At 39.0% G+C, this 25,566-nt stretch overlaps 3 protein-coding genes across 6 annotated transcripts in view; 2 read left to right on the top strand and 1 right to left on the bottom strand.

The window, feature by feature from the left end:
* LOC148868219 (uncharacterized) overlaps positions 1 to 3,149 on the top strand; it is a 59,315-nt gene extending 56,166 nt beyond the window's left edge. For both annotated transcript variants that reach the window (XM_088969864.1, XM_088969865.1), the window contains exons 12-18: positions 890 to 997; positions 1,137 to 1,267; positions 1,436 to 1,502; positions 1,604 to 1,671; positions 1,754 to 1,844; positions 2,338 to 2,408; positions 2,527 to 3,149. In XM_088969864.1, coding sequence (XP_088825990.1) covers positions 890 to 997; positions 1,137 to 1,267; positions 1,436 to 1,502; positions 1,604 to 1,671; positions 1,754 to 1,844; positions 2,338 to 2,408; positions 2,527 to 2,905 — 915 coding nt within the window. In that variant the 3' untranslated portion in view covers positions 2,906 to 3,149. The remainder of the gene's footprint in view (positions 1 to 889; positions 998 to 1,136; positions 1,268 to 1,435; positions 1,503 to 1,603; positions 1,672 to 1,753; positions 1,845 to 2,337; positions 2,409 to 2,526) is intronic.
* A 3,203-nt stretch (positions 3,150 to 6,352) lies between these two features.
* LOC148868218 (putative membrane-associated kinase regulator 4) lies at positions 6,353 to 7,933 on the top strand. Its single transcript, XM_088968446.1, has one exon. The coding sequence runs from the start codon at positions 6,507 to 6,509 to the stop codon at positions 7,608 to 7,610; it is 1,104 nt and encodes a 367-aa protein (XP_088824572.1). The 5' UTR covers positions 6,353 to 6,506; the 3' UTR covers positions 7,611 to 7,933.
* A 4,242-nt stretch (positions 7,934 to 12,175) lies between these two features.
* Positions 12,176 to 25,453, bottom strand: LOC148868217 (uncharacterized). Of its 3 annotated transcripts, none has more exons than XM_088973807.1 (7): positions 24,637 to 25,453; positions 24,458 to 24,528; positions 24,067 to 24,211; positions 12,969 to 13,075; positions 12,822 to 12,866; positions 12,600 to 12,654; positions 12,176 to 12,486 (listed from the first exon to the last, which is right to left on the bottom strand). In XM_088973807.1, the coding sequence occupies exons 1-7, from the start codon at positions 24,809 to 24,811 to the stop codon at positions 12,482 to 12,484; spliced, it is 603 nt and encodes a 200-aa protein (XP_088829933.1). In that variant the 5' UTR covers positions 24,812 to 25,453; the 3' UTR covers positions 12,176 to 12,481. The 3 variants fall into 3 exon arrangements, with proteins under 3 accessions (XP_088829933.1, XP_088829935.1, XP_088829934.1); XM_088973809.1 differs by having other exon boundaries at positions 12,600 to 12,644; positions 24,637 to 25,062; XM_088973808.1 differs by having other exon boundaries at positions 12,600 to 12,619; positions 24,637 to 25,062.
* Positions 25,454 to 25,566: the final 113 nt, after the last annotated feature.

Genomic DNA, 25,566 nt, shown 5'->3' with positions numbered 1-25,566 from the left:
GGGGATAAACATGTCTTGGATCTCTTCTTTTGGAGAAGATCACCAGTGTTGATTCTTTCCAAAAAAGCTTCCCAGCAAAAACTACCAACCGACGTTATTAAATATAAAGTTCATGATTATTATAAAATTTTATATTTATTCTTCAATGTACCATATGTTCATGTATCCATTGCACCATTTTGTACTAAATCCCATTTCAAGAGACATCCATAGCCCAGCTCCAATATCGTAACTAATACACAGCAACAGAAGAAATGCATGAAGCTGATTAGGATGGAGGAGAGAGGGTTGTTCTGTAAGTGTCATTCAGACATTGTTAGAAGTATCCCAAGAAAAAGGACAATTTAGGAAAATGAAGAGGTGCTTCCAATGCACTGAATAAAGTCATCAACGATGTCATCTAAAACCAATAACTAAATAACAACTTGTACATTGTTAACTACTCTGAAAGTACTGATGAGAATTTTACATTTTCTGATTTTCCAGAGGATTTTCTTTCACATAAATCTTTGTGGTTGTTATGTTTAGATCTTCAGTTATCTGAGTGCTAACCTTCTCTCAATAAATGGTTCTGGTGACTGCTTATCTTTCCAAAGCATCCATTTAGTACTACAATGAAGGTGCTTCCCAAGGCATTAGTATGCAATAGAGCTGAGCGTTCTCTTCAGAATGTTCATTTGATTGATTGATGCATATTGACTTGCTAGGAAGCACTTCGAAATGATAGCATTCCATTGATATGATATCATTTTCAGCATTTGCAGTGTTTTACTTCAATGTATAAATCAAAAGGCTTATTCATAGTAGTTTCCCCTGGTGGAGACCAAACTGGTTTCCCTGTTTTGATAAACAATGGATTTTTTCTTAATGATGGGGGCAACTATTGTAGGTTAACATCTCCTTGGCTGCTGCTCTTGCACGCCTTCGCAATACCCGGGAAGAGAGGGAGCAGTTTGATGAGGCAAGCAATCAAATTGTTGCACACCTGAAAACGAAGGTATGTAATTGTTACTTACAGTTTCTGTGCTGGTACCAGCAGATTAATCTGTCTGAAATTAATATATTCTAGATCAATATATTTGTCATCATTTATATGCCAATAGATTTTGCTTGCCTAACATTTGTTTAAATTATAGGAAGATGAGCTATCAAGATCCATTGCTTCATGTAGAGTAGAAGGAGATGTTCTTCATACATGGATCAACTTCCTTGAAGATACCTGGGTTCTCCAATCCTCCTTTATAGATCAGAAGGAAAAGCAGACCAGGTATGTATCTCTGTGTTGTATCTGGCTTATGAAATTTTGTGCGCTTGTTGTGTATTTGAAACCTTTGGGGGGGGGTGAAATCTCTTCTACTCTTTAATGAGTTTTGTATGCCTATATCATGGGTTCTTACCTTGATGCTTGAGTACTTACTTTTCTTACATGTTCAAGTGATGAGTTAGAGAAACATGAGGACTACTTTGTGGAATTGATCACTTGTCACCTCTCTGCTTACAAGGTATTGATTCAATCATCAAAACAATAGATGTATGAACATCCCCACACTTGACCATAAATTCTATAGATGATATTCCTTTCCATCTTGTACAACTCATACAGGAACAGTTGGGTCCTTCTATCAACCGTATCAGGATACTTGTGGAGAATTTGAAAAATCTAAATGAAGGGTAATGCAGTTTTTTTGCATTGAAGAGATTGTTACTTTCACTGTAACAAGTCTTTTACTACTTTCCTTGTTTCACACAACAGGTTAGAGATGGCCTCTGGTTTAGATGCCAATGATTCTAGAGAAAGCCCAAGAAGAAATCTTGAGGAGGAATACCTGAATTGTGAAGCGAAGGTATGGATCTGTCTGCATGTGTTCTCTTTTTGGTTCTGCCTACCTTCACATTCAAAATTGTCTTAATTTAGATTTTGTGGAATATCCTGCTTCAGATGGAAGAATTAAATAAAGTTGAATCTTTTTTGCATTCCATTGTTTCTTGTGGTGTGGTTTTAAATTTGATTTTTTTTATTAGTAGTGGTCCTTAATTTGATGACAACCAAACTTTTGTAATTTGTTTCTTTCTTTTGAAATATGCTGTGGTTTTGATTAAGAATCAGGTTAGGGATATGTTTGGTTTTATAGAAAATAAGGGAGAAACAGAAAGTTGGGGGAAAGTCTTAACGAATTTCACAAAATTTGTTTAGTAATTTCCCTCAACTTTCCGTTTCTCTGATTTTCTATCAAACTAAACATAGCCTAAGATGATTAAAAGCAATGCATTTTAAGGATACATTGACATCTACTTCCCTCGAGTGCTCTTGTTAATGGCATGCTTCATTTTTTGCAGATTATAACCACCTTTAGTGTAGTGGACAACATGAAAGAACAGTTTTATCCTAAACATGGGAAAGTCTCCAGGTGCGATTGTAGTATTTGTTCCCACTTTGCCCTTGTTACACATGAACTTGTGCAGTTGTCATGTTAGGTATATACCTGATCCCACTGAAAATATGACACAAGGTCACTAATAATGCAGGAAAGATGATCTAGGAGTGAAAGAGCTATTTGATGCTATTGAAAAAATGAGAGAGGAATTTGAATCCATTGAGAGACCAAACCTAGATATTGAGACTCCAACAACCCCTAGTGCAGAGACGCCATCTATCAATATGCAAGAGAAGGTTTCATCTCCTCCCTCCACACAGACCATTGAGTCACTGCTATCTAAGAATGATGAACCTTCGGAACCACCCTCAGCCAAGGAAGAACAGTCATTGGACCCTGAAGCGGAACTGGCAAAGCTGGAGTCAGAATTTGGTAAAGTTAGCAGAGACTACTCAACAGAGGAGATTGGTGACTGGGAGTTTGATGAGCTTGAGAGGGAGTTGAGAGGTGACTCGGCAACAAACAAATAGATCAGATCTACCCTTCTGCTCTGAGTCTATAGAAACTTCTGGTATCCGTTAACCATGAACAGCTTTGTTGTATGTAACTATTTAGCATCTAGGCGCCACCTAATGAAAAGCCAGATTTTAGCTAGGTTTATATTTTTTAAAGTGTGGATCCAGATGAACTTGTATCCATTGGATCGGATGTAAATTTGCAAACTGTGATAATATAACATGGGTTCGTTGAAATAAATGTAATATTCTTGGTTTACATTTATGTTGTCTTTTGGATGCAAGTATTTCTCTGGGTAGAGGTCTAGTTGGAACATAACTAATAACGATCAACATAGCCTCCATTTACGCTTAGGTTGTCAATAAGAAGCCGATTAACTGATGGATCCCATTCTTCATCTCTCTGAGTTTCTTAAATCTTTCGTTGTTATTTGGGGTGGACGGCCCAGAGTGCCCTCGTGTCCAAACTCTTCCACTCAACCCAACCATCTAAGTACTCTGGCGTTAGCAGAGCTGAAATATGGTGCAGATTGGTACGAGACTTCCACTTTGACGACTAACGCTTCATTACTGATTAGTTCAGGAGTAGAAATTGATTGATTTGCAACGAATCAGTCGTGTTCAAGGCCCTAAACTCGGTTAAGAGTTTAAACCTTGGAGGCTGTATAAGTTAGGAAATAATTATTGTGATGGCATGGCGTGTGCCCATATGCCACTTTGCTCAAAGTGGTGGTGACGAGGAATGAAATATTTATTTTATATTTTGAAATTATGTGCATTCCAACCACGGCATGGAAGGAGAAGTAAAGAAAGAGAGGTGTGGAGTGAGATTTTTCTGGTTTGAAAAATGGTGTCCTATTTGGGAAGTTGGGAAATTGCTTCAGCTTTTGAAGGGCAACATAATTGTCAAGGGCTCCCATGTTTTCAGCACTAGGGTACAAAGCTTAGTGGTGTTAAAAATCTCCATACCAAATTTCATCAATAGGCAGCTCCGAGTTCCAACAATGAATAATGATGATGACCAAGGGATTAGCTGAAAACCATTTCGCTGTAAAATGCATTATATTTACCACTTCCTCCATTCCATATGTGCCAGGTAAGCCACGAGACCACGGGCACGAGGCATGGGATTCCCCACTTTAGTTCAACTTCTAGAATCCGAGACACTCTAAATTGTCTTTCTTTCTTTCTTTCATTGAGCCAGAGTCGATATCTTTCTGGTTTTCTGGGTTGGTGGGTCAGTTCAGTTCTATGGACGCATTCAGCCTCTAAAACCTTTTTAGTTTCTATGTGCCTATTCCTTTTGTTGGGAGAAACTGTTGGTTCTCTTCATCGTCATCATGTTGATGCATGATTCATTTACTATAGTGATATTAGCATTTAGTACCATACAAAAGAGTGTGAGTGTGGGCCATTCAATTAAGTTGACCTACTACTCAAGACTGGAGAATAAAACTGGGTGGATGATCTTTCATGGCCATCCATCCTTTTTTTTATGGCATATGAATGAATATATTATTTCTATTAACAATAATTGGGAACTTACGAGGGTAGGGTAGGTAGCAAAAGGCTCAGGTTCAGGATTCCAGCGGGAGCGGTCACATTGGTTGAGTAAATGGGGTAATCCCTGCCCCACCGTGTTCATCACTCAATACTACTCTCATCGTCATTGGTGCAGAATTCAAGTGCCCTACCCTGCTCATCACTCATTGAACACAGTAGGGATCACAGTTTTTGCTTACTCAGCGTGAGCAGTTCCACTCAATTATCACCCTTCTGGGAAAACTTATGAAGCCGTTTGCCTGCTCTCTGCTTCTCCTGCCTAGTGCCTGCTGCATGTGGAACTTAATTGGTTTTTTTTGGGATTCCATTGGTGACAGTTCTGTCACGCCATCACTTTCTTAAGTTTTATCCTTTGGTTGGATAAGATAATTTATCTGATGAATGAATGAATGAACGATGATCCACCGTAAATTTCGCTCTTACCGCTTCAAAATCATCCCCAAGAAAAAAAAAAAAAAAAGAGGAAAGGAAACCCTACGAAGAAGAAGACGACGACGAAGATTTGTCCCTCTTAATGTTTTATCGACTTGGCCCAGATATCTGTAGGGTGGCTCAGGATTCAGGAGGCACTGATGCTTTCTCGGTCAGAAGTCACAACCCACAAACACGTACCCTCACAAGTCAGGGTCCTACAATTTACAGTAAACAAATAATGGTTTGAGACCATGGGGAGTTAGACTCTGTTGAACAGTCTTTGACAATGGCTTGAGACCTTAATCAGGGTCCTACAATTTACAGTGGTGCTCTTTCCTTCTACATTGCTTAAAATACCAATTGATAGTAGCCAAAGCAAAGCCAACTTATGTTAGTGTCTGTTTAACAACTCTCTCTCTCTATCTCTCTGTTTTCTGTTATGACTGAGCATTGTGTTTTATCAACTTATGTAACGAACTATTTTGAGGGAAGAAAAACTACTTCTTTCTTTCTGAATTCTGTGAGGGTATCAAGACTGAGTTTTTAAAAAGGTGCACAAAAACAAGGCCTCGAGCTGCGCATGCATCTCTCCCTTCAATGTAAACCTCCACCATGAAATGTCGGATGGTGTGTTCCTCACTTCTTAGAGAGAGTGATGCCAACAGCAATAATCAATAATATCTAATCTTAAATATAAATTAAAAGGAAAGGAAAGGAGATAAAAAGATGCCCAAATGCCAAACAACATTTTTATCTCTCTCTTGCCAATCAAGTCAAATGAAGGGGGAAGATCACTAAAGACTGTTGAGATAAAAAAAATAAAAATAAAAATAAAGGAAAAGAATAAGAAGACCCAAAGCCAGGAATCCAGTAAAAGTAGTGAAGTACTTCAAGTGTGAAGTGACCCTCTAGCTTCCTAGATTTCATTAAACAATTTTTGTATTATATGAAACATTAAATCAATTACTACTGGTACTGGATAGCAGAGCCCAGAGTCTTAGCCAAAGGTTTTGTATTTAATGGAATACAATAACTGGGGAATGCAGAAAACCAGCTTTTGAGACATGGGCTGCATTCAAATACGTATGTTGCTTGCGTAAGTGGGGATTAATTGTTTCAGAAAATATAGAAATAAATCTATTCTAGAGAAGTATATCTTTTTAATTAATTGTTATACATATTAAAAACATAAAATCGAATTATACCTGAGATATTCCCATATAATACCTTCTTTCTTGTGAGGAGGGTATGGTCCCGTATATTCATTCAATTAAACTTTATAAATTGTTAAAAAAAAAGGCAAATCAGGGAGAGACGAGCCACACAATTTAGTTGGAGGGAGAGAGATGAAGCACATAATTTGGTTAAAAAAACAAATAAAGAAAGTTACGGGTCAGTTGGCCATTATAAGTTTATGAACGTGATTATTTGGAGGCATTCAAAATTCCCAAATCTCTGACAGTGCCTAATCCTTATTTACTTTTCTATTTTCGTTTTTCTACTTTGGCACTTTCTGATCCCCACCTTTAAAGTTGGCTTAGCCCTTCTCCTATCTTGCACAAACACCAGGTTCCATTAAGCTTCTATACACATTGAGAGAGAGAAAGAGAGGGAGAGAGAGATCAGCAGATCAAATAAGATGGCCATGAACTCACCTCCATGCGACCATGCAGATGAAGAATACATAGACATGGAAGTTGGTTCCTCCGCATTCTTCTGCTATTCCGTCAACTCTCCGCCACATCCTAGAGAGTTTGAGTTCCATATGTCTTCATTAACCCCCATTGATAGGGAACCTACAACCTCTCCAGCTGATGAACTCTTCTACAAAGGGAAGCTTCTACCTCTCCACCTTCCTCCGCGTTTACAAATGGTTCAGAAACTCCTCCAGCACTCCAACACCCACTTCGAGGAAAATACAGAAGCCTTGGATGAAAATTACACCACTCCATTCTCCACCACAACCCCTACTCCCACCACTGCCACCCCATTCGAATCCTGCAACATCTCTCCCTCCGAGTCTTGCCGGGTCAGTAGGGAACTGAACCCAGATGAATATTTCGTCGAGTGTTGTACTGATGCAAACGGTTTCATCAGCGACCAACCCAAGAAGTCTTGGTCCAAGAAGCTCAAGCTGATCAAGAGCTCTTCCTTGGGTCTGAAGTTGAAGGCTTCTCGTGCTTATCTTAAGTCTTTGTTCAGTAAATCCGGGTGTTCGGATGAGTCCTCCGCAGAAGCTGCGAGGAATGGAGACGAAGGGACCATTTCGAAAGCCAAGGAGTGTTTAAACAGGTATATCAAGGTGTCAAGGAAAAACCCATTTGGCCAAATCCAAAAGGGGAGGTGCCAAAATGCAACTACTGTCATGAGGGGCTTTGATAAAGAGAAGATAATTGAGGATGGTAGTGGCGGTGATACTGGCCATAGAAGGTCCTTCTCTGGGGCTATCAAATGGCATTCGACTATCAAGTCCTCTTCTTCTACATCTTCATCTGGTTCTTCTTCTTCATCATCACTTTCGAGTAATTCTAACGGCCATTATGGGGTACAGCTGCTCAAGAGGAGCAGCAGTGCCAATTCAGAGATTGAGAGTTCAATCCAGGGAGCAATTGCTCACTGTAAACAGTCTCAGAAGCTGTTTGGTTCGAGAAATGCGATGAGTGAAGTTGGGTTTTGTTCATTGTCTGCTTCAAGGATTGGAGTTTGTGAGGAACAAGAAAGGCCAGCACTTTGTAGAGGATGATCATTGATCATTAGTAGATAATGAAAAAATAAGTAAAAGAAGAACCCCTATTAGGTGAGGGAAGGAGAAAGGGGATGAATAAGTACATATATTTGATTGATTTAAGACAAATTTCCTGTTATTTTCTTCTTTTTTGATGCTTGGTATGCTCTGATTCAGTGCAAAGTCCTGTGAAACTGAAAGGCTGTCTGTCCTGTACTCTTAGATCAGACCATCCTGTGGCAGTTTGTGTGAACTGTAGAAATACCCTCTAAAAAACTTCCAACTGTAATTGCTTGAATAAAAAAGAACAATCGGAACTCTCCTTCCACTGGTTTTATTAATTTTCTTGGTGAGCGCTCTCTGAATGTAGAGGGAGAAAAAATAAAAATAGATGACTCGCGCGTTTTCTGTTGCATTTTGGACACTATAAAGAAGTTCTAGGTTACGCTGCAATGCAGCATTGTTCCAAATCGGTTAACGTGGTTCAGTTATTCTTTTTTTTTTTTTTTTTTCAGTTATTCGATGGCGAGCTTTTGGTAGTCACCCGGAAAAATAGACTTGAAAAATAGTTTTTTTTTTCAAGAAAAAAAAGAAAAAAGAAAAACTTAGAGCTTGCATCAATTGGGATGCTTTTAAATATGACAAATTTGGGTCATTTTAAACCATTGGAAATTTTCCACAACTTAGAAATTTTGGACAGAATATTTTGATAAAATCTAAACATTTTTAACCTTTTACAATATTTTATATTTTAGTTACATTATTTTAATAATATTTTGAAATTACAGGCTAAATAAAAATTTCAATCTAAACAAATCTGCCAAAAATATTCCAATTTCATCATCGAAGTGACTCTGTCTGAAACTGAAAATCTTGCAAAATTTCATGAAAACCATGACTGGGACCATCATGTCAGGGTAGCTTTTGTCTTTCAGCAGGAATGTGCCCAGTTAATAAAAAATGGGATGTATCCAAACAAGTCCCCTTGATTTTTACAGAGAAGAAAAGAGGGAAAAAACAACTTTCACATCCCTTTATATGATACCAAGCTTTCCAGGGAAGTTGACATGATCACAAGTCAGGCAGAGAGAGATACTGCAAAAAGCAACCAAGGAAGGCTTTTATCAAAGATAGTCTTACAGCTCTACCTCCCTGAAATGGTTTCTTCTATTTGGGTCTTTCAGGCTTTATGGATCCATCCATTTCTAACAAGGGCCCGTGTCTTGCTTTTATGAGTTTATCTTTCCACTTGTTTTCCCCCCTCTCTCTCTCTCTCTCTCTCTCTCTCTCTCTCTTCATGGCTCGATCTTCAGTAAAGAAAAAGAAATAGATTACTGAACCTTCTTTACAAACACACACACAGAAGAAAAAGTGTTTAAATAAAAGTTGGATCAGTTCCCCTATCCCTCACCAATGAACATGATATCATGAACCATAATACTACAACCCAGCAAAAATGCTTTTACCTTTTACGGTTCCTGTAAACAAAACGTTTAGTGTCCTAATTACAGCATTTATAATGTTACTTGTCTGCCTCTTAAGAGTACAAGTGGGACACTTACATTAATCATACCACCAAAAAAGGCCATCCATATAAAAATGCAGTATAATTACTTGATTGATAATATAAAAAAAAAACGATAGAGGAAATCTTGAGGTGCAAACAAACAGCCTTTCAGGTGCCACCACCCTTCTTTTTCTCTTTTTTCCTTTATGATTTAAGGAGTGGAGGATAAACCTTAAACAAAAATGAGCATGGCATCCATATATTTGACAGGATTAAAGCCAAAGAAAGCAGCAAAGGGGACCCATTTGAGTTTTGATGTTATTGAGCACTACGGACTAAGGATTATTGTTAATAACAAAGCCATCACAAGCATTTGTTTGTTTATTCCAGAAGCAGAAAGGAGGGCACTCCAATTGGGTCCCTCTTGAAAGTTGAAACCGTGAGTGTGAATCCATCAGAGACACGCGTATGCTTGTATTAGCGATTTGGCATTAATCATTACGTGTGAAAATCCAATGATTTTGTGATTTTGAAACGCCAAGTGCATATGCAGAAGCTATATTATATACTGTACTGAATTGCATCTCCATTTTACTTTTCTTTGTTTGCTGCATTTTTGCATCAATTAGTTTGTCCTTCTGCTGTCCAGGTTCTTAATTCAAGCAATCCGTTGTATCCTTCTCTCAGATTCTTGTACATGGGATGGGATATAATTGCAGATATCCAATTTTACAAGGGTCAAATTGCTCTCCACTCTTCATGGTTTAAGTGTATGAGAGTATCTATTATTCTTAAGAAGAGACATATTTGCTGTTAATATATATAGATAGATAGATAGATAGATAGATAGATAGATATAGACATTTGCTGTTAATATATATAGATAGACCACCCCTGATTCTGTCATATGGAGGGATGATGTGGCCAATCTGAGCCATCCACCATGTGGGGGACCCTCTGGATTGACCAACAGTTCAATCCTCCACTCAAAACCAGCCCTATGCTCCCACTTCTTATTGACAAATTATTGGCCATTTCTTCAATATTTTAATGAATTGACTCATAAACAAGGTTTTTTTTTTTTTTATTACATGGCAATGGTGTGGTCTCAAATTTTCCCTGCTAAGGATAGCAAGAGGAACTAACCAAGTTTACCACATGGAGGATTCCTTCGTTGTTCAGCCTCCTTTGCTGAGTGACCTGACTAGCAGACCCACTCATCCCTTACGATAAGGCTGTCAATAGATTGAATTTTTGTTCCAATCTAATTCGATTCGAATCAAGTTAACATGGATTTGGACAATCATCAAGTTCATCAGATTGATTTCAATTAAAAAGAAAAGCATTCACCATCATCATCTAGGCTTTGTCCCAACTCCCAACTATATGGGGTCAGCTATTTAAAAAAAAAAAGTATTATTTGATTGAATAAGATAATCAAACAATCATCTAATAGATCAAATTACAACAAAGAGAGGGCTTTGGTAGCTGAGGTATGGCGTTTTGTTTGTCATTAAAATAAAATAACAAATACAATTGCAAATGTATAAAACATGCTTCAATTAATTACTCTATTCTAGTAATAATTACCTAACCTAGCATGCTGATGTCACTTTGGTACCGCGATGGGTCCCGATATGAATTACTCCCCCTGCTTTAATAATCATCACCTGGCATACTAATATCAGCATTGGTACTAAGTGACTAACAGAATCCTTGGATTGAATTAGATTCAATGGGATTTGATGGATATCCAAAAGTACTGTAACTAATTGGATTGGATTTTCTAATAACAAGTTTGATTGAATTTAATTGGATCATTTGATTGGAAATCAAGTTCATTGACAGCCCTACCTTTGGAACATGCACAACAAATTGTCCTAATCTGTTGATTCTTCCTGTTTCCTATCACATAAACCGGAATCAATTATATGGATCAGTCAATATTGTTTTGTTACCCTCTATGTAGTTCCACTTCCAGTGAAAATGAAACTGGCTTTTGTACAGATATGCCCCGAGGAAATCCAGGTGCCACTGCAACTATTTAACATTTTGACAAGCTAAGGTTACCGAATAAAAAACAAACCAACATCAAATTGGGTTGGTTTGTTTTTTATTCGGTAACCTTAGCTTGTCAAAATGTTAAATAGTTGCAGTGGGTTGGTTTGTTTTTTATTCGGTAACCTTAGCTTGTCAAAATGTCAAACCAACCCAATTTGATGTTGGTTTGTCGTCCTCTATGTCAAGTTCCTTCAAGAATTCAATTAGCTTTTGTATGGGTATGCCCTTGTGAAACCCAGATGTCACCACTCAGCAAGCCCAAGGTTACAGAATATTGCTTTCCATAACAAACCCAAACAGATAATTCATATCTCACCGCTTGAAATGATCATTGAGTAGTCACTATTGTTTGGTGAACAGTTTCTTCAGACATGGTTTTTTCTTGTGTTAATTCGTAGAAAGTTCCCTTAGTTGCAACTGTTTATCGCTCTTCATGTCCATTACCTTGTAGAATTGTACCAATCCATGCTCCTTAAAACCAACCAATTTGATTGTAGTCTTCCCAAAACAATTATGCAAATTGCATCCCATAATAAACCCAGAAGGATGTTTGTGGAGTTGCTTGAACCAATCAGAAAAGGGCGCATGTGGGTTGATGTCAGATATTTCTGGACGAAGACTCCGTAGGGAAATTTGTCATTTTTCTTAGACTTTTTCCAATGCATGTCTTCTAGTATCACGGCCAACCATAAAATGGGTAAAGGAACAGATAACAAGAAAAACAGGCTTCGCTTATCCGTTCAGCTTTTGCCATGCTGTTCTATCTCCTTCCGAGTTTATTTCAAATTGATACAAAAGAAAATGCCGCATCACTTTTTTTAATTTTTGTTTGGAAAAGAATGCTGGCATCATGTTAAATCTACCACTCTCCGGACCCCCCCCCCCCCCCTCACCCCTCCCCCCTCCCCCAAAGAAAGAAAAGTTAAAATGCCATTACTTTTTTATTTGTCATCTTTATACACTGGTTTTCCTTGCCCACCATGTGATAACAGTGATTTTTATCCACACACGAAAGGGGGTCAAAGTTATAACCATTCTTTTTCACTTGTTTCTTTTATAAATCTGTCATACAAGCCCAAGAAAACCCAAATCTGCCATAATATTTTTTGCAGTAAGCATCTATGGAAAGGGCAATCTTGGGACCATAACAGTTTACTTCACAAGGATAGTTGGCAGCTTACCGGAGTGCAAAGGACCTTCTCTTCACTCGAAACACATGAAAATTGCAGGACCATTGGGAACCTCAGACTCTATTCACGAACATTTTTTGAAGAATCAACCAGAATTGCAGATTCAATGTTCCATCCTCATTCTTCTCATGTCAACCTACCATGGTTGAAACAGGGAAACGAATTGGAAATGAACAAGAGAAGAGAAAGGTTACAGCTTTAGCTGCATGGTCAATGTTGGCATTGATAACTTGTTCGAGTGAAAATTACCTTGTGCTCTTTCAGTTGGCCTACATTCATTGCTACTTAAAGTTACTGCAATCATCTTGAACATAAATAACAAAAATAGAAAAAAGCAATTATAAATCAATCAGGAGGAACTTTGAGGTTTGATTCAAAAAAGACAAGCAAATGCAGCCAAAATATACTAAGGATAAAATTAAACATCTAATTTGAGAGCTTCTAATTAGTCATGAATATCTTGTAACTTACAGAATGACCTGGATCTGAGGCAGGCAGCTGCAATCGGATCATGATCTGTGATCAATGGGTTAAAGTATTGTTAAGAGGTTCATCCTGGAGGGCGAAGGATTTCAACTATGTTAATGTAGAATTCTTTTGATCCATCAAAGTAGATACCTTTGTTTTCTCATTTTCACCAATGTAATCACAGAGTCGTTTATTTCTCATTAGCTCTTTCCCCGCCCACCAAAGTTGGGTAGTATCCTCTTGCATAAGTTTCAAGTCTGGATAATTAAATAGAATGAGATATTTTTGTACATTAATTATATATGTGACATTGTATATATTTACTCGATTGTCATCCTTGAAACATCATCAATTAAATATGAAAAGCCCATTATAGGCATAAAGAAAGTCAATAAGCTTCAAAGAAAAAGAAAAAAAGGAACTAGTAAGCACATGATATATGTTTTTTTTTTTTTTATTGATAAATTAAGCACATGATATATGCTCAAGAAAAAAGAATTAGGGGCCATTTGATAACAGTTCGATTTGCCGAACTGAATGACTTATTGCTTTTATCTTCTAGTGCCAGGCATGCAATAACATTTTGGTTATAGTAATCAAACCAACATGCCATTCAGACATTAAAGAGCTCACAACCTGCTTAATGACTTCACTAAAAGACAAAGCAATAAGCTATTTGGTACAGTCACTCCACCATTATCGAATGGCTTTTTACTCTCACTACAAGGTGCTAATTAAGGCACCATTGTTAACAACTCAATGGCCTGAACTAAAAAGTTTATTGCTTTGTCTTTTAGTAAATAAGTTTTTAAGGAGGTTATGGACTCCTTATCAGCTGAAGCTGAATTTATGTTGATTACTATACCCTTGAATATTTTACTATTTGATTATTTTATCCACTAAATGGCAAAGCAATAAGTCATTCAATTCAGCAACTTCAGCTGTTACAAAATGAGTAAACGACCCTAAGTATATAAAACCAATATTTTTTTATTAGTAGTATCTAAAACCAATATTAGTAGGATGTCAATTTCATGAAGCAGAGGTGACGCAGGTAGTGGTTCTGTGCTAGTAGAAAAAGGAAAACTCTGTAGTCCAGAAAAGAAAGGGGCTAGATCATTTTACTTTTATCACATTTTGAACAATAATGACATTAATATAACAAGGAAAATGATGTTTGTCGAAAGGTGGCATTATCATGGCAAATACCAAGGTTTTAAACATAGCAAAGAGCAAGAATGTCCTCAATGATTGAATTAAATCCACTGTCACAAAAGCAAAGGAGCTTAAACAAGGTGTTCTCTGACACAAAAAGGAAGTAGAGCCTGTTGGTAAGTAGAGGCAGTAATCTTGCTTAAGCCCCTTTTCTCTTTTATCATGAACTGAAAAGATCAAAGTGCTACACAATAACAATATATAAAGAACAACCCCTAGCCAGAAAAGGTTAGCACACTTTACAATATATGATAAATATATGCCTTCACTTTTTTTCTTTTCATTTGACAGGGAGGGATGCTAATTGACCAGGATGAAAACGGCCCGGCCCCCCACTGGTTTACACAATGCAGAGAGCCTGCCTTTCTTCAAGTTTGATGGGAGGGATGCTAATTGACCACTTAGACTACAGGTCATTGGCACATTAGTTATATCTCTTGAATTCAACAAGAAAAGTATACCTCTTAAATAAAATGGCCAACAAAAATTAACAAGACAAACAAACGTTTGAGACAAGCTGATATAAGTACAAATAAAATAAAGGATCATAATTCATAAGTACAAGCTAGTAAAGGCCTTAGATATCAGGTTTTTTTCTGTTCTAAAATAAAATTTAAGGATTCTGTTATTCTTTATATATAACAAAATTTCTATTTAAGAATTCATCAATGCGATACTCAATAATTATGTTAACAATTTCCAACAACTTCCAATTTCCAAAATCCTTTGATCAAGTAAATATCACCCCTTCCCCCCCCCCCCCAAAAAAAAAAATAAAAAATAAAAAATAAAAAAACAAAACAAAATCCAATACCCAATCATGTACAGAGTGTAGGTACATAGTGCTCGCTCGGACCCTCATAAAACATCAAACACTAAGATTAACACCACAAAGTTGCGTGCGAACAACCTATAGTCAATCCCTATGCTACAATGAACCCGCAACACACCATCAACCCTACGATCACAAGGCATATCGCGAAACTGCGATAAACCCACGGTTCACCAAGCCCAATCGCAAGCCAAACCGATAGAAACCTAGGCTGAGCCCATGGCGAGGCGCGCGTGGAACCATAGCCACGTGGAGCGCATACCATCAAATGACGTGGCGAGACACCATGTAGGGTTAACATGACGCCACTCGCCAAATGGTGACATCATTAAACGCCATGTCGGTTAAAATAAAGTGCACAAAAAGTAGTACACGTGAATAATGAGGGATCTTGGGGAAAAGGAAAGCCGATCCTTGAGAAAATCCTCATGAAACACGTGGCGTAACCCCAGTAGCATGCTTAATAATTGATAGCGGATCCAATATCCCCTTTCCCGATACGGTGCGAATACCCTTATCTCCTACCTTTTAGGATCTCGGGACCTCCCCCATAAATAAAGGTCCTCTTCGAATTGAAAATCATCCAATCCTTGGCATTTGTAACCCAACACTCCCGAGTACTCTCTTTCTCTCTCCAATTCCCCCATTTTCACACCCTTAATCCAGAAAACTCATTCCCTACTCACAGGCCTCTCTCTGTCTTTGAAAGAGACCATTCCCCAACCGCACCTTACCCCGCCTACACAGAGCATATATATCTAACATAGGCTTCACATTAAATATTCTTCTATACCTTTTCTTCCAAATACCAAAGCAAAAGATGAAGGGGATGATACTAATTTTTACTCCATAACTACCTGAAATTTTCGGCCGATGCTCAAACAGCTCAGTTGCATTCATTGAGATGGAAAAAAGCAATTTCCTAAATATACTCAATATTTAAGCAACTTCATCTGAATTGGTTTAGTTATTTTCAGCGTTTTAAGACTCGGACTGGAGTCAAAACCGGAATGCTCTTTGGATCCCAGCTTTACCAGTTAACCGGATGGTATGCCTCAACCCGCCAAAACCATCATTTAACTAGGACCCAGAAAGGCCAAAGGTTCCCAAGTTTCACGGTCGAACTATCTAGTCCGGCCTAAGTCTTAAAACATTACCTACACCAATAATTGTTGATGCATGCAACCATTTGATTTCGTAAAGGTGAAAATGTAGTGGGAAAACTCCAATTCAATGCATTCCTATAACATAATGTATGTATAAATTCATAAACAAAGGGCATTATCTCAAAAAAAGAAGCTTTACATATGACATTAACCGATAGCATAGATAAATTTCCAGAGATTGAAGCCAAGGAGCAGGCATTAGTTGTATTAGAACAAAATTAGCAACAACACCGCTCTATAAATCCAAGAGACAACTCTCATTGAATAAGACCATGAAAACCTGATACAGATTAGATTAAATGAGAATAAAAAAAGAAAGAAAGGACGATGTAGGTGGTAGTCTAGAACATTCAATTCCAAACGGCTGTAACAAATTGAAGAATTCTAGTCTTCCAGGTGGCAGCACATAGCCATATGTCGAATTTAGTTTCTTTTTTATTTTTTTTGAGAAAAGGTTAACTTTATTCGAAAAAAGAAGAGATGATGTCTCTCGCTTAAGCCAGGTAGTGAGCTAAGGCCCAAAGCCCACTGCCAGGATTAGAAATCCAATTAATGGTGTTGGCTGAATCTCCTTTAATGGTAATATTTAGTAAGCCCATGTCTTTTGCAATCCTGATGCCGGTTAGAGCTGCCATGTTTGGCCTTTGTTGAGGAGGCTATCCCAATCGGCCCACTAAAAGCCCAACTGATAATAGTCATAATACCATTTCTATTTCGAATTACACCTCCAATACCCGCTACACCTGGGTTTCCAAAAGCACTCCCATCAAAGTACAAGGTCGTCTCACCTTCCACATCAGATCTGAAATTGCAGGGAGTGATGAGTTGTATTTGATTAGAGTGAAGAAAATTTACGGCATTTCTTTGGAGGTCGTCAAAGGTGACACCTTTGAAGTGAGTTGAGCTAGAAGTCCACAAGAAGCATCTGTAACATATTAGAGAAATCAGCTCCTCAAAGCTTTTTGTACTGTTGGTAAACACCCAGTTGTTTCTCTCTTCTCAAATGCTCCAGAAAATAGCATGTGCAGCAAATTGCCATAAAGTTTTCTCTCTTTTGCTTAATTCTCTTCTTGACCATTGCCCTAAGCATTCAACCACATTTTATGGGAAAACTCAGCTGTATTCAAATAATGATATAAAAAAGTTCCAAATTTTTCTAGTTTCCTCACAGTGAAGCAGGATATGGTTGGTAGATTCCCCAGCTTTAAGGCAGAAACAACAAACATGAGGAGATAGATAAGACCTTCCATGGTTCTTTTTCTGAAGGAGGTCATAAGTGCTGATTTTCTTTAAGCTGGATTCCCACACAAAAAAACAGACCTTCCATGTCTAATTTAGTTTCTCATTGTATATATAAATGTCAAACATTCCTAAATGAAAATACGCTTTTCTCTTCTGCCTTTTTCAGTTGTTCCTTTGTTTACACGGTATCAGAGTGTGGGCTCTACGTCCTTATTCCCATTTTCTCTAAAAGTATCGATCATGGCAATGCAATCGAATTCACGTCTTCCGACTGCTGGAACTGGAACAGAGATAGATCTAGGATTTGCTGTTCTATCTTCATCCTTCAGACAATCCTGGTTCGATCCTTGTTTCATCTCCTCTCACTGGAGAAAATTTCCCAATGTGGCAGAGGGCCATGACAAATGCATTAATGGAAAAAAACAAGTACGTCTTCGTCAACAGTTCTCATCCATGACCAGCAAAGTCAACATCAGAAGAAAGAAACTGGATTAAATGCAATGCAATGGTGATTTCTTGGTTTGATTAACTCCCTGGCCAAGGAACTACATGAAAGCGTGGGATTTATTGAAATAGCATCAGAAATCTAGCGTGAACTGGAAGAATTCTATTCACAAAGTAACATCCCTTGCTTGCATCGATTGAAACGAGATCTAGCCATACTCCAGCAAGGTAATCTCTTTGTAACCGGATATTTCACAAAGTTGAAGGCCCTGTGGGATGAACTTGGATAACTCACGACCTTCCTTAATTGCAATTGTGGCAGAGCCATGAAGCTTCTCATTGCTGAAAGAGAAAAAGATAAACTTCATCAATTCTTGATGGGTCTCAACGACTCTTATAATGTTATAAGATCCAGTATTCTTGTTTCTGAACCACTCCCAAGTCCGAATAGAGTGTTCACTCTAGTAACCCAAGAAGAAATCCATTTACTCAATGCTTCTCTTCGTGGACCAACTGCACCAGAAGCAGCGACACTGGCTGTGGCATAGAAACCAACCACTACATGATCAACAAATAGAAGTAAATATTTTTGTGACCACTGCAAAAAGCAAGGACACACCAAAGATCACTGCTATGAATTGGTCGGCTACCTTAATAACAAAGACAAAACTATGAAATAAAAATTGGCTTAGTGGTTAAAGATGCATTCTCCGGTAGTGGAGAGGTTTAAGAAGAGGCTAGCGGCCTGGAAGAAGAGTTATCTTTCTTTAGGTGGAAGAGTCTCTCTCATTAGATCTACCCTAGCTAACCTTCCTGTTTACTTTTTGTCAGTGTTTAAGATCCCCTCAAAGGTTTCAAATCTTTTGGAAAAATTAATAAGGAACTTTCTCTGGGAGCCTGGAGAGGAGAAGAGAGATCATAGGGTGAGTTGGGAGGTGGTCTCTAGGTGTAAAAAACTAGGAGGTCTTGGGATTGGTAATTTCAAGAAAAGGAACATGGCTCTTCTGGGGAAATGGTTGTGGAGGTTCTCTTTGGAAAGGGAAGGGCTTCAGCTGCTTCTCCTTGGAAATCCATTCACAATCTGCTTCAAGTTTTCTCCCCTTGGATCAGGTGTGGTCTAAACTCTAGTAACCGAATAAATTTCTGGTAACATCTTTGGGTCGGGGATTTTCCTCTGAAAGACAAGTTTCCTTCCTTGTATGCTCTTTCAGACTTGAAAATAAACCCATTTCTTCTTTCTTAGTCCCTTCAGCTTCCACTTCGGGCTTTGGTTGGAACCTTGGCCTGCGTAGGGCAATTAGGGATACAAACTTGGATAGCTTGGTAGCTTTGCTAGCCTCCCTTGAGAGTGTCTTCCTAAACCCTGCTAAGGAAGACACCAAATTTTGGACCCTTTCAAGCTCTGGTACCTTTTCTTGTGCTTCTTTCTTTGAAACCTTAACTCAGCCTCCTACCCCCTTGGGGTTGTCCTTTCCAGTTAAGGAAATTTGGAGCAGACCTATTCCTCCTCAGGTGGGGTTTTTTTGTTGAGAAATTTTCCTGGAAAGAATCAACACTTTAGACTTACTCCAAAGAAAGAGACCCAACTATTGTCTACTTCCTAATAGATGTGCTCTTTGTAAAGCTGATGGGGAATCTGACTACCACCTCATGGTCTCTTGTAAGGTTGCTAAAACTGTTTGGGAGTGGGTTTTCTCCCGTTTTGGGTGTTCTTGGTATCCTCCGGAGACTGTCCAAGGTTTGTTTTCTCCTTTTTTCAGTTGGCCTAAGAAGCGAGGGAAGACTATGTGGAGGTGTATTAGGGCAGCGGTTTGCTGGTCTTTGTGGGAAGATTTGTTAGATCGAATCCTTTTAAGAGCGGTCCACTGGCTAAAATCTTTGGAGTTGTTTTCAGATTGTCCTATGGATGACTTGCTAAGAAACTGGAAAGATATTGCTTCCACTGCTAGATGCAAGACAACTCTTTGTCCGTTTTGGTCCCCTCCCCCCTCGGGCTTTATAAAGCTGAATTTTGATGGCAGCAGTGTGAGGAAGGGATTGTTACTACTTTATTCTCTGGCCCTATTGGAGAAGGTGACTCTCTTAGGGCTAAGATCCTTGTAGCGCTTGAAGGAATTTGAATAGCAAAAGATTTAAATATTAGCCGTTTGATTCTGGAAGGTGACTCGAAGGTGGTGGTTAATTGGTTGAAGACAGAGGACAGTGGCTTGTGGAACTTTAACAATGAGAAAAAACAGTTCTTATGGTTGGGTAGGGGTATTGAGATTCAGTACAGCTGGGTGAAGAGGAGTGCCAACTCATTTGCGGATGGGTTGGCCAAGCAAGGAGTGAATAGGGAGGCTGTTTTTTGGGCTAGTTTTTAATTTTCTTTACATTCCCTATGTTTTCTGTTTTGGGGGAGCTAAGTTATTTTATTTCCCTTTGTATTCTTTTCCCTCTCTTCTCTTAATTTAATGAAGTTGATGTTATTGATCAAAAAAAAAAAAAAAGACAAAACAAATCGTGGGAATCAATCCAAATCCGGATGATCTGATTGATCCACAACATGTGCAAATGTCGAATCACCAATCACCACAAGCCCCTCACCAATTGCTGGTCTGAATTCTCATCAGTATGCCCAACTTCTCGCTCTGCTTAGCAAAGAATCGAATACATCCCCTGCTACAGCCAATGTATTTGGTAAGCCGTCTGGCTCACACCTTGATTGGATTATTGATAGTGGAGCATCTAATCATATGATCTCCACTTAGAATGCTTACAGTAGCTCTTGTTCATTGGAAACCACTAAGCCAATTTACTTGCCAAATGGAACCATCACTTATGCAACTCAGTAAGGGACTATGGTTCTTGGTCCTAAACTTCATATTCACAATGTGTTATATACACCTTCCTTTCATTGCAACCTTATTTCAATTAAAAGAGTAACAGAACAGCTCCAATGCACTGTTATTTTCTTTCCTTCCTTCTGTGTAATTCAGGACCCAACCTCATGGACAATGATTGGGATGGGTCGGCTTGAGGGAAGTCTCTACCATCTGAATTATTCTGTTACTACATTCATTGTTGCATCTACCATCAATTCAGAAACATGGCATAGGTGGCTTGGCCATGCTCTAATAAGAGTTTAGCACCCGTTCCTGGTGTCTCGACTACTGTTGGCTCCTGTTGTGATGCTTGTCACTAGGCAAAGCAAACCAGAATTCCCTTTCCCATCAGCACTACTCGTGCTCAATTTCCCTTTCAACTAATACACTGTGACATTTGGGGAGGTTATCATACACCTTCACACATAAGAGCTCACTATTTTCTTACAATTGTTGATGCTCATACAAGATGTACATGGGTGTATTTGCTAAAATTCAAATCTGAAGTAGTTTCTTCTTTGTTATCATTCTTTGCCATGGTTTCTCGTCAATATGGTTGCTATATTCAGCAAATACGATCTAATAATGGTTCTGAATTTATTTGTGGACCACTCCAAGAATACTTCAACACTCAAGGGATCATTCATCAACGATCTTGCATTGATACTCCCCAGCAAAATGGCGTGGCTGAGCGAAAACATAGCCATTTGTTAGAAGTTGCTCGAGCACTCAGATTTCAAGCCTCTCTTCCAGTTTCATTTTGGGGTGAATGCCTCCTCTCAGCAAATTACATCATCAATAGGCTTCCCACAGTAGTTCTCCATGGGAAAACCCCTCTCGAGGTACTATCCAAGAGCCCACCATCATACAGTCATATGAGAGTATTTGGATGTTTGTTATGTCCAAATTCGACCTTAGCTACGTGACAAATTTGCAAGTCGAGCTATCAAATGCATATTTGTTGGGTATCCTCATGGACAAAAAGGTTATAGGGTATTTGATTTAGCCACCAGGGTTGTGTTTACTTCATGGGATGTCATCTTCTATGAGGATCAATTTCCATATCAAAATATTCCTGACATCACTTCAACCCTAGTTGTACCTATTCCAGCACTAGATACCACTGTTGAACCCACAAATAATGCATCCACTGCTGTTGAAACCATTCCCTAGACAGTTTCTCACAATTCAGCCCCTGTAAATCCGTCCCTACCTTGACCACACCGCATTAGACAACAACCAGCTGCTCTCCGAGATTATGAATGCCAACTTCCACCTTCCTTGGCCAACCCGGCCTCTACCACCTTACCTGTGGAACCCACTTCTTACCATCAAGCTGCTCTTGATCCCAAATGGCAGCAAACCATGAATGAAGAAATTGAAGCCTTAGAACGGAACAACACATGGTCTTTAGTGCCACTGCCCCTGGCAAAAGGGCCATAGGGTCCAAATGGGTATACAAGATCAAACTTAAAGTTGATGGAACCATAGAACGCTATAAGGCCATATTAGTAGCCAAAGGATAGAACCAAGTCGAAGGGCAAGACTATCATGATACCTTTGCTCCAGTAGCAAAACTAGTAACAATGCATTGTTTACTTTTTGTGGTTGTTGCTAAAGGTTGGGAGTTACACCAACTTGATGTACATAACGCATTTTTTCATGAGGATCTTCGTAAGGAGGCTTACATGCAAATACCTCAAGGCTTTGCAAAAGATGGTGATTCACGAGTATGTTGACTACACAAATCATTATATGGCTCTCAGATGTAGTTCGAGAAGTTCAGCCAGTCACTCACATCTATTGGATTCATCCAATCTACAACGGATTACTCTCTATTCACTTGCAACACAGGCTCTTCCCTTGTGGTTTTTCTTGTCTATGTTGATGACCTAATCACCACCGGAAATAATCGAGTCAAAATATCTTCTCTTAAACAATATCTCAATGACCGCTTTCATATTAAGGACCTTGGACCTTTATCATATTTCTTGGGCATTGAGGTGATCAGAACTAACTCCGGAATATTTCTCAGTCAACACGAACATGCTCTTGATATCATCACTGAGACAAACATGTTGGACCGCAAGCCTTGCCTCTCCCCAATGGAGCAGCAAAATCACCTTATTGATGAGTCCAACCCACTTTATTCTGACCCAACTCGATATAAGCGGCTTATGGGACGGCTGGTCTACTTAATTGTCACTAGACCTGATTTGTAATTTGTTGTTCATTGTCTCAGCCAGTTCATGCAATCTCCACGTCAAGAACGCTTTGAAGCTGCCCTATGGGTTGTTCATTACTTCAAAGGTACTCCTCATTATGGCATACTCCTTCCAGCCCAAAATGATTTCACACTCAGGCTTTTGTGACTCAAATTGGGCTAGCTGCCCATTGACAAGAAGATCTACTTCTGGGTATATCACCTTGTTGGGAAATTCTCCATTGTCATGGAAGACAAAGAAACAACTAACAATTTCTTGATCATCTGCCAAAGCTGAATATCGAGCGATGGCCATCACCACTTCTGAATTACTGTGGCTTCAACGAGTTTTTTTTACCTCTCAGTTCAGCTTTCCTCTCCCATGCAGCTATTGTGACAGCAAGGCTGCCCTACACATTGCAGCCAATCCTGTCTTTCATGAGAGAACTAAGCATGTCGACATTGATAAAGGGAACATATTCAACGTTGGCACATTACCACGTTCCACATTTCCACTCATTTACAGCCCACCAACATACTCACCAAGGCATTGAGTGTCGAAAATTTTCAACAGCTATGATCTAAGTTGGGCGTCGTTTTCGCTGCTCCAACTTGACGGGGGTGATAATCTAGAACATTCAATTCCAAACAGCTGTAACAAATTCAAAAATTCCAGTCTTCCAGCTGGCAGCACATAGCCACATGACTAATTTAGTTTCTCATTGTATCTATAAATGTCAAGCATTCCTAAATGGAAATACACTTTTCTCTTCTGCCTTTTTCAGTTGTTCCTTTGGCTGCGTTTGTTTGCAATGCAAACACAAATATGTACGCTACATATTTACTCATTTTTTGGTTCATGAATACAAACACGGTTCACATTTTAAACCGTTTATGCATTCATCTTGTTTGTTTTAAATCGGTGCAAAATGTGGACCCATCATTAAATGCTCCAACTATCTTATGTTCCAATGCCTTAACTTTGGTCAAAAAATTAAGCACAAAATTGTATCCAAAAAATAGGTACAGTAATGTTGCGTACAAAAGTGTCAGAAAATACATTTTTGCTCTGATAACCATTACTTTTTTACGTATCAAACAAACTCTCGCAAACACAAACCAGAGTACATAAATACCCCGGTTCAGCGTTTGTATCACAAACAAACGGAGCCTTTTATAGTAGGCCAATTGCTAATTTCCAACTAAAGTATAGGTGCGTTTAACATCGAAGAATAACTTCATTCTTGCATACCAATATATACAGTGATCGATATCTTCTAACCTGAGGAGGAACCAGAAAATAGTCGCTGTAGTTGAGTGGAATCTGACAAATCCAAAGATTGGTTCACCATGACTTCCCTCTCTATTGCTTGTATATGGTCTTTCAAGACATGAGGTGATAAAGGCTTCTTATTGAGAACTTGGTCCTGTGGCACAGTGCAAAAGTATTAAGCATCCCCTCTAGAAACACAAAACCCCAACAGCAATCAGTTAAAGGATTAGTAGATACAGAAAACAAGTTTCAGTCCTGGAATACTATATAAAAAGGCATAAAGAGAGGGAGTCTGGTCCAAAAGCCATTACGAAGCTATAACCGACTGGTAGTTAGGGTAATAGAGAAACAATTTGGAACTAAAACTGAAACGTATAAATAAGGGGATTCTATATGAAACCTTAGATGCATATGTCTTGGCTTCTGACAAGGCTCTCCTTAAAGGTATTGATGCTGCATTTAGATAACCTCCTGAAATGTCAAAATACGCTTCTGTTACTCAGTCAAGTGCGAGGACGAACCGTTGCATCTTGGTTTGCAGGCAAGTAAGGGGAGAGAGAGAGAGAGAGAGAGACAAACCCGCCACCCCAAGTTGGAGGAGACGCGGCTCAAGTGCGAGGACGAGCCGCTGTGTCCTGGTTTGAAGATTGGCTATCTCGATCACGTCTTTGGCAATCTCGTCGACCCCTATAGTGCTCAGGCAGTGGTATAGGAATTGCTTCTCCTCGTCCTGCTTCACCTGGATTTGCACCATCCTTGTCTTGTTTTGCTTACCAGACGAAGTCTTTGTTACATTTTTCAACACAAACAATCTGGGCTTCGCTCTAAATTTTCAGTCTTCTGGACGGAATGCCTAACATCCACGTGGACATAGAGAAATAAGTTGGAACATCACGACCATTTATCAAGCAGACGGCCCTTTGCATCAATCGACCACCTAGAGCCAGAAAGGATATCGTCTAGTTACAGTTTTCCTTTTCCACTCATGAGGTGGGGAATCCAGCATCCAGATGAAGGGAACGTCCTTCTCGTTGTGGTGACCTGTAATAGTTAATGAGAGATCGTATATTTGATTATTGAAACCAAACAGACAGTAGTCCACACTTGGAGTCTTCTGATTTCTCTGGACTCACTCGTCCGAGTTCAGATCTGCGCCCCTCAACGTCTCAGAGCACATACCCACCGTGTATTGAGAACATCTCCCGATGATGGTGATGTTCCTAATATATGGCGGGGATGTGTTGGCGCAGATGTGAACTCCGCTCGTCTCTTATTGAACCTCCCACGTAGTCCATTCCTATTGGCAGACCAAGATTAAACTGGTCCAAATTTCAAAGCCGCACAGTTCTTGTAAATGGATTAAACTTGTAAGTGTCCTCAATCAATCCTAGCCTAGCACATTGTTACTTGTTAGGCAACCCATCAAATAAATAAATGACATGCCAAAGCTTCTTGGGATGGGTAATTAATTGCACGCACTCCTTGGCTTATTGGGGTGGGGGAAATAGG

Source organism: Nelumbo lutea, chromosome 2 (genome assembly GCF_056320005.1).
Source record: "Nelumbo lutea isolate HS-2025 chromosome 2, American lotus-T2T, whole genome shotgun sequence".
NCBI lineage: Eukaryota > Viridiplantae > Streptophyta > Magnoliopsida > Proteales > Nelumbonaceae > Nelumbo > Nelumbo lutea.
The sequence above is the reverse complement of the archived record's forward strand: the minus strand, read 5'-3'. Positions and strand labels throughout refer to the sequence as shown.

What these genes read in the sequence shown, in the direction of transcription:
- LOC148868217 (XM_088973807.1), bottom strand. Translation starts at nt 24,811, where the DNA reads ATGGTGCAAATCCAGGTGAAGCAGGACGAGGAGAAGCAATTCCTATAC. An exon ending in ATTTTCTGGTTCCTCCTCAG is followed by an intron (nt 13,076 to 24,066) that starts GTTAGAAGATAT and finishes TTAATTATCCAG; the next exon opens with ACTTGAAACTTATGCAAGAG. An exon ending in CCTCAGATCCAGGTCATTCT is followed by an intron (nt 12,655 to 12,821) that starts GTAAGTTACAAG and finishes TTTATGTTCAAG; the next exon opens with ATGATTGCAGTAACTTTAAG.
- LOC148868218 (XM_088968446.1), top strand. Translation starts at nt 6,507, where the DNA reads ATGGCCATGAACTCACCTCCATGCGACCATGCAGATGAAGAATACATA.